We start from the raw sequence: 8,476 nt of genomic DNA, 5'->3' as shown, positions 1-8,476 counted from the left end.
AATAGTAAACTGTGTGTCTCTGAGAGAATGAGAGAGAATATTTGAAATAGTAAAATGTGTGTGAGAGAGAATGACAATATGAGAGCGATAGGCTTGAGATTCTGTAACAAATCTAGCTATACATACATATATATATTAGGATCACTAAAAAAAACATTATCTGCACAATGACGAGTTGCAATGTTAACAGTAGCTCTATGTTCACACCGGTGTTGTTATGTTATCACAATCAATCTAGTGCTACCTTTTTTTTTTACTAGTAGGTGGTTCTAAGGCCTATCGCAGCTTGAACACTTGATAACTGTCCACAATATGGCTGGACTAACTTTCTTAACAAAGGCATTGATCATCAAGACCCGTCTTGTTTTACTAGGAGCTTTAATTTTCTTTAGCTTCTTCATTATTTCAGGAGTTGGGATAATGACAGTAAGGTATTTATTACTTCCCTTAACCCTATATTTAGCTTACATGAGTTGTTCTTTTTTTTTTAGAAGCATTTAAATTCAAGCAAATTTGAGATTTTATTGATTGACCTTCTTTCTGGTATGAAATTTGATTAATGTATAAGGTGCCAAGTATAAACAAATAGTACAAGGGGGGTGCACTTTTGGAAAAACTGATAATTTAAATAAAAAGTGTCATTGGCTTAATATTAGAACATGTTATTCACAATTGATAAATAGATCTATATATATAATGTAAAATATTTCGGCTAAACATATTTTAATTTTTAAATGAAATACTACAAATAGTCCAAAACGTTATATTATATTAAAAGCAGATGTGAAACTTTACTTTCAGCTGTATATTAGCTGCATGTATATAAACGCTGCTTTGATTTTTAATTAACAAGGTCTTTACCGAATCTATTGAAATAGTAGCTAGCAACGTAATATCAGGATGCCAACCAAATAGTCCCCGATTAACAAATGACGATATTCTCCAGGCATGTAAACTTTGTAAAATAGGAAATTAATTAAGTCACAATTGAGATTTCTGAAGATGATAATGCAATTTCAGAAGTTGAATGTAAAAGAAACTCTAGCCAATAAAAAGAAAATGTTACAATGAATCAGTGGAATGTTATAGATTTCAATATTTTAGGAGTTTCTTTTTGTCGTGTGCCGATTTCCTATAAATTGAGTAGAAAATTATCACAAGGAAAAGTAGACCAGTTGTTAAAATAATGGTACTGCTGCTTCCTGTTGAGGATAATTTAATCACTTAAAAGTAAGGAATTGCATGTATTTTGTTGTCAACTATTTTCAACTTATTCTATAGAAATGAAATACAAATTAGTTACTTCATAAGTGGTGGTTATAAAGTCCGAAATTGGAATATCAAAAGACGTATGAAGCATAGTCATCAGGATGGAGAATCGGAAAACAATGGCAAGGAAGTCGTGGCTATGATTGATGTAAAGAAGAAAAACAATAGAAGGATATATTGCACAGACTGTTTCTATAAAATCAGAATATTTGACATTTTGTGACCATATTAACGACAATTTTAATGGATAAAAAGCTGGTGAAATCTACTTAATATCTTCAAAGGAGTGAGCTTTGAATTTCTGATATGTCGAGCTCAGGAATGTAAACAATGCAGCTTCGGTGTATAAAGGAGTGCAAAAAATTTTAAGAACCAACAGAAAAGGTATTTAATACATTTGTATAAAAGTTCCCCATTCCGTGCAGATGATGTAAAGGTCATCTGTTTCTGTTGTCTACGGTAAACAAGGGTGTCATGTAGCCAGCACAAGAGCAACCGCCTTTACTTTTCCCCAACTAATGTCATGCACCCATTAGAGCTGGATGGTCTCAGAGGCGCCCAAAGATCCCGAAATTAAAAATCCAGTATTAAAAATGAAATCTTTCAAGAAATTAATATTTAGTGATTGATACGTTTTCAAGTTTGAAATCCAGAAAAGAAAAAACACTGTAATTTACTTAAGGCTGCATTGTTGCAGAATTGAACAATAGATAAATTGTAACAACTGAATTTTACATTTTAATTGACACTCATATTATTGTTGTTTAACAATCAATGAATGTAGCTCATTCTAAAATGTGTGTATTATGGCTCAACAAACAAACAAAAAACACGAAATGTTTCTGTGTGTGTGGAGGGAAAGCTGGGGGGTGACACCCTGAATGAGCGCACCGGATGACACTACCCTAGTGACGCCACTGAGTGTAGGTATATATTTCATATAACAGTGAGAGCGCATGGAAAACCTTACCTTACCCGGTCTTTTGTGACTCTAGGCCTACTTTTAGCGGGCACATTTTAGACCCATTTGAGCTCAAATGAGAAGTAAAGACCCTAATTGGTAAAGGCTTTTATAGAAGTTTGGAAATTTATTATTTCAAATTTTGATAATCATTAGCTTGTATACAGTTACATCTCTTTAGCGCTAAGTTCATTGCTGTACCAAGTTCATTTCTACTTGTCCTGATCAGTTTCACTGTATGAATTTTTTTTCTTTGTTCTTATGTTTTTTACTTACCTATTTAAAAAAAAAATCTTTGAACTGTAATTATTTGACTGTGAACATAGAATTTTTTATTATAGACTTCACTCGCGTGTACTCGCTCGTAATTTTTCAGTCCAAATCTGGCATGTGTCCACTGTTCAACTTGAAACATTGGAGCAAAGGTGTCTGTGATTTCGCCATAGCTGTAGCAGTTGTTTTGCAGCTGTTGTACTGCACATTTAGATTCGTACCGGCTTTACTCTTGTTTATAGGGAAGCTAAGAGCTGGGTAGGTATTGTTATTAGTTTTATGAGTAGATATGCAATAATTGTTCTGGTTCGAACTAGTATGATTATTCTTTATAGTAAGTAGTTGTTGTAAAGTTCCCCTTTCAGACCATGCGATATATAGGGTAGATGATGTAAAGGTCATCTGTTTCTGTGGCTCACTGTTAACGAGGGTGTCATGTGGCCAGCACAACGACCAACCGCCTTTACGTTTCCCCAACTAACGGCAGGTATTCATTCTTTATAGTGCCAGAAAAGAAAAAGTCGGAATCCATAATGTAAAGGTCTGTATTGTATTGATGCATTACTTGCTGAGTCTTGTAGAATCCATAATGTAAAGGTCTGTATTGTATTGATGCATTACTTGCTGAGTCTTGTAGAATCCATAATGTAAAGGTCTGTATTGTATTGATGCATTACTTGCTGAGTCTTGTAGAATCCATAATGTAAAGGTCTGTATTGTATTGATACATTACTTGCTGAGTCTTGTAGAATCCATAATGTAAAGGTCTGTATTGTATTGATACATTACTTGCTGAGTCTTATAGAATATGATGTAGGCCCTATTTTGACTGTGATGAATGCCAAAACAGTTTTTTAAAACATAAAATTGAGAATTCTTATAGGATTAGTGTAACGGGAAAAAAAATCAGTAAAAGGAAGAGTAAGATAGTCAAGCGATGTGTCTTAATATTGGGACTCGAAAACACTGCTTTTTAAATATTATTATATTAAATTAAGAATATACATCTATTACAAAATTATTATGTAATTGTGAAGTGTAAGCTGTTCTAATCCTAACAATATCAACTATTCTCATCTTAATGGGACAAACTTTTTCTCCCCAGAGCCATCTATTTTGACTACAGTGTCCAGCGATGTTATATTTTGGGCGAACTGAACTTTACAATTGTAGTCTTTGTTACTGCCGCTCTTCTGTCATCGGGAGTCAGTTCTTCATGCTCATCATTCGAGTAAGTAGCCAGATCAATGTGGGTAGCATCTTTGTAGAAACTGTTTCTCAACCTTTTGTTTGTGACGCTCCCAAAAAACGGAACTCCATTCCCCCCGCTTAGCCAACTGCCGGGGGGGGGGGGCGGTAGTCATGGTGTCCACCAATGTCTTATGACACACTTCATCTTAGTAAAAAGAGCGCAAGTCTAATAAAGTCACAAGCCGGAAGAGTGAAAAAAAAAAGGTGGAGGAGGACGAAACTGATGTGTGAGACAATGTCTGTAGTAAAGTGCTTGATGGTCGTAAGTTCATCTCTGTGCGGGGCTAGACATCTGTAGACGTCAACAAAACAATGGTAAGGCGCTTGGGAGAAATTAGGCTATTCTGACGCGAGAAAACGATCTAAAAGGTGACACTCTGAAGATGAAAATATGGTAATGATTAAAATGTTTAACTATTAGTAATAATCTTCTTTTCACTTACAAATATGGATCAACAATTAGGCCTACAATATGAAACTACAACTACAACTTAGGAGTTTAAGTCATTGGTTAACATGCATGATTATAAACCACTCGAAGGACATAATATTCTTTTTGAAGTAACGTCTGTATTTTATAAGGTAGCGAAACATGTCTTATCTAAAGTCCCTCGCGTGGAATATCGAAGTCCTTAACCTTTAACTCTGCCATCTCATGTCGTAAGTAAGAAATCTTCATTTCTGGAGAAACCTCCGAAATGTTTAAAATAAACTATATTTTTTAAAAAGCGGCTTGTTCCCTTATGGGGGCCACTGAAAATGATACATTGTGAATTAAATGGCTTGGATGAAAATTCAGATAGTCCAGTTTTCTATGCTATAATTATAGAGCACAGGAGTTCACGTTTCCACATCTCCGATAACACAGGAAACTCTTAAAGTTTGATGAAAAAGGTTTGTGAAACATTTAATTAGTAATAACTTTCCTAATTGGCATCGATTTTTTTTAGGGGGGGGGATAGGGGTACCAGTTGTCCGTTTTCGCTACTTGTACAGTTTTGCAATTCAAGCAAAATGTCAACTTTTAACAGTAGGCCTAATTATTCATCATTAATTTTATGCTGACAACGAATGACTCGCGTTTCTAATAAGTTATATGTCATTTCAGTTGCAATCAAGTTGATTGGTTTCCTGCCGTCCAAGCTGCACAGGTAGGCCTATATATTTCGTATTGTAATAACTGCACTTGGAAATCGGCCCATTTGCCAATAAAAGAGATTATACACTTAACACACTTTTCTGAAACAATGGAACACGTGTCTGAACACTAGACAAACATTTAGGCTGATTCTCAGATATCATTTTTGAAAAGCTTTTGACAGCCCAATCTATTCAGCCTTGATGTTAAATGAAGTGAATTGTATGTTTCCCCCATCACTCATGGAATAACTCAAGGTGATAGTAAATATTAGGCCTACTGATACTTTCATGCTTCGAAAACATTTAAAAATACAAAAAAAAAAAAAACTTTTTTAAAAAATAAAGAAAAGATTATATTAAGTATAGTAGTATCAATCAGCTTGGATCTGTCTTGTAATTAAATTTGTAATATATCTAGACTAACAATAATAAATCTGTGTGATTCTTTTAGCTTTCTCAATATGCTATGATCCAATCACTTGTCTGGACCAGTTGAAAAGGGGTGGGGGTCGGGAGAGAAAGAAAGGGGTATCTGGATGATCGCTTTTTAAATGTAGGCTTAATGTAAGCAACCTGAATTTGAACTCGAGGGTTAAGGCCTCTTTATGAAAATAGAGTTTATAGCTATTTATAGTTGTTTAGAAACTTTTCTATCGACTAACAATAAAGGGGACTAACACCAACTTATACCACCTTAGCAGTCGAGTAAAATTTCTTTCCCCTGTTCGAGTTTCAAACTAAAAAAAAATTAGCCTACCAATAGTTAACCCTTTAAACGCATGTGGTAGTTTAGCCTCTAAACATCAGAATTGTAATTCCATTTTGTATGCACTCACTGTAAAACAGCTCAGCACTTTAAGGGTTAATTAACTAATTTAATTTTTTTTTTATTGTAAATGTAAATTATATATTTGTGCAAAATTTCAGCTTATTCTTTCTATTTTCTTTCATTATAAAAAAAAATGTTTTAATTTTACTTCATTTGCATAAGCAGTACAAAAAAAACAACGACATAGTAGAGAAAACAAACCCATTTTCTTGTCCGGCACCATCTATTCAACACATATTTTTATAAAATAAGAAAGAGATCCCCTTTTTAAATAACCTATTATAATTCATACACACTCATCCTCAACACGTCAGTTCGCATATTATGGACTGGATTTTCTGTGTCTTAACACCAGTTCCCGGTAAATTCTTTTCTGACTTGATCGCCTAGAAAGGAAAGAAAAGTTAAACTCAAGTGGCATACTTTTATTACATTCAATCCCTTCGTAATTTTTTTCCCTTGTTGGAGCACTTACATGTTATGGTAGTATTCTTATCATTTCCTTTCAGTTGTAGGAATTCATTAACCCTCTCTCCGTAACTATTTACCACATTCTGGTAGAATCAACATTAGTATCGTCACTTAGTAGAGAAAGAGTTAAATCATCTATAACAATGGTTCATCATTTCACAAGTTTATTTCATGGTAAACCTTCAATCCCAGGTTGGAGCTTGGTTGAGCAGCATCATTTACGTTATACTTCTGGCCCTTGACATCATGGCTCTGCAGAGGATATCCAATGCTGAAGAGTCCTCCAGTGAGCCCCCCAAAGTGGTCTACACTGCCAAAGGTCCATCAGCTGGCCAAGTAGAGTCTGACCCTGGTCAAGGATTTGCAAACCCAATCCAAGATATATATCCAAACGAAGACAGTCCATCTTCTGAAAAGCCATCTGTTTAAACAATTTAAGCCTCGTTCTAGAAACTTTAATAACATTCAGATGAATAAGATTTCAAGGTGTCTTTCTCTTCAGTGTAAAAAGATTCATTGATCACCAGTAATAAAAGTACTGATATTCATGTAAAGATATATGTTTTATATATGTATTTATATTATAACATAACTAACATAAAGTTAGCAGTTAAATATATTAACTAGGATTAAGTGCTGGGGAGGACAATGCATAGTTAAGGTGTAGAGTGAATTTGGTAATTCATTAAGCTAAACATATTGCTGTGATGATCAGTTAAACTTGTTTTCAGAAATAGGTTGATAAGTAAATAGCAGAATCTTTATTAGCACAATAGAAAAAAAAAAAGACTCTTGAGGGGAAAAAAAATGAGTATAGACCTTATTTGTTTTGTTCTGTCAAATGCCCTCCATATTAAACAGTGTAATCATTTATTTGGTTGACTTTTTATACAATTCCTCTATTCAGCTTGTAAACTCTTAATGGAAACTGAAACCCAGATAAACAGGGATCTTGAAAACTGCTGTAACCACACTGGGCCTAAAGATATATATTAGGTATATTATGTATATTTTTGGGAAAAGAATTCCTAGCTAATTGGCCACACTAGGTAAACTGGTTTGACAGTTATGACTTTTTAAAAAAATATAATAATCTAATTAAATTTGGTCTGGAGTTGAAAGCACATACACCTACAGGTAGTGATGGGCAAAAGTTAACTAAAAAGTTGCTAACTTTTAGTTTAACTAAAAAAAATTAGTTAAGGCCAAAGTTTAATTAAAAAAAAAAAGTTTAGTTAAAATCCTAGTTTAATTATTTTTTTTTTAGTTACAAACTAAAAAGTTTAATTACAAATTTTACAAACTTTTTTAACATACATACTAAAAAATATTTAGATCTATGTAATTTGGAGAATATATATAATGAACAATAGAGAGGTATTGAAAGCCAACAAAATGCATATTCTGAGGTATCTACAGTGTATTTTCCTGCTATTAAAAAAGTTTTGTTTCAAAAAACTAATTTGCTATTCTTACTGACTTAGACCCTCCCGCGCCGTTCGTCGCATTTGCCGTCAAGCTGTTTCCATTAAAATCTGTCACTGGTAATGTCTGAAGCCTCTTCCCACCTGCTCTGAGGACCTCCATGAATGTGTGGCGCTAAGTTGTACTAGGATGTCATCGCAAATCTTCTTATGCGTATTTCATTTTGTCGGAGAACATGTCCCGCAAACCTTATGCGACGCTCTATCACAATCTTACTAAGGGGTTGACTCCCACTTCGGCATAGGATTTCCTTGATATAGACCCGATCTCTATAACTGATTCCTAAAATCTGTCTTAGCCATCTTTGTTGAGCCACATTTAGTGTTTTTCAATTTCGGCAGATGACTATTCACTGCACTTTATTAATGGAGCCCCGCCACTGGTAGAAATGTGTAACTGTAGTTTGTTTTAGAATAATATTGAAGATAGAGGTTTTCCACCTCAAAACACTCTGTAAAGAAATTTGAAACTCAAAACCATCTGGAGGGGTTTTAAACTTTAAAAAAAGCCATATGTAGGAGAGGGGTTTAAACCTAAAACCCCAATACGCTACGCTCAAATAATTTTAGTGTGTAATTTGCTTTTTTTTTATATTGAAGAGGTATTTTTTAGCATCAAACCCCTCAAGGGGGGGGGGGGAGAAAAACACAAAACCTCTTTTGGCAACGCTCGTAGCATTTTGAGTGCTTAATTTGCTTTTTTTTCTTACACTGAAGATGTATTTTTTAGCTTCAAACCCCGCTGGCGTGGGGTTTAAACTCAAAACCCCTTTGGCTACGCTCATAGATTTTAGAGTG

The 8,476-nt window shown here is 34.2% G+C and overlaps 1 protein-coding gene across 4 annotated transcripts; it reads left to right on the top strand.

Moving 5' to 3' along the window:
* Positions 1-206: 206 nt before the first annotated feature.
* LOC106059899 (uncharacterized) lies at positions 207-6,748 on the top strand. 4 transcript variants are annotated; one of them, XM_013217595.2, is made up of 5 exons: positions 210-431; positions 2,607-2,761; positions 3,609-3,734; positions 4,863-4,905; positions 6,387-6,748. In XM_013217595.2, the coding sequence occupies exons 2-5, from the start codon at positions 2,619-2,621 to the stop codon at positions 6,621-6,623; spliced, it is 549 nt and encodes a 182-aa protein (XP_013073049.2). In that variant the 5' UTR covers positions 210-431; positions 2,607-2,618; the 3' UTR covers positions 6,624-6,748. The 4 variants fall into 4 exon arrangements, with proteins under 4 accessions (XP_013073048.2, XP_013073049.2, XP_013073047.2 ...); XM_013217593.2 differs by having other exon boundaries at positions 213-426; XM_056023791.1 differs by lacking the exon at positions 210-431 and adding an exon at positions 1,550-1,653.
* Positions 6,749-8,476: the final 1,728 nt, after the last annotated feature.

The sequence above is a fragment of the Biomphalaria glabrata genome, chromosome 3, assembly GCF_947242115.1.
Source record: "Biomphalaria glabrata chromosome 3, xgBioGlab47.1, whole genome shotgun sequence".
Lineage (NCBI taxonomy): Eukaryota > Metazoa > Mollusca > Gastropoda > Planorbidae > Biomphalaria > Biomphalaria glabrata.
Note: the sequence above shows the minus strand (reverse complement) of the source record. Positions and strands in the feature narration are given on the sequence as shown.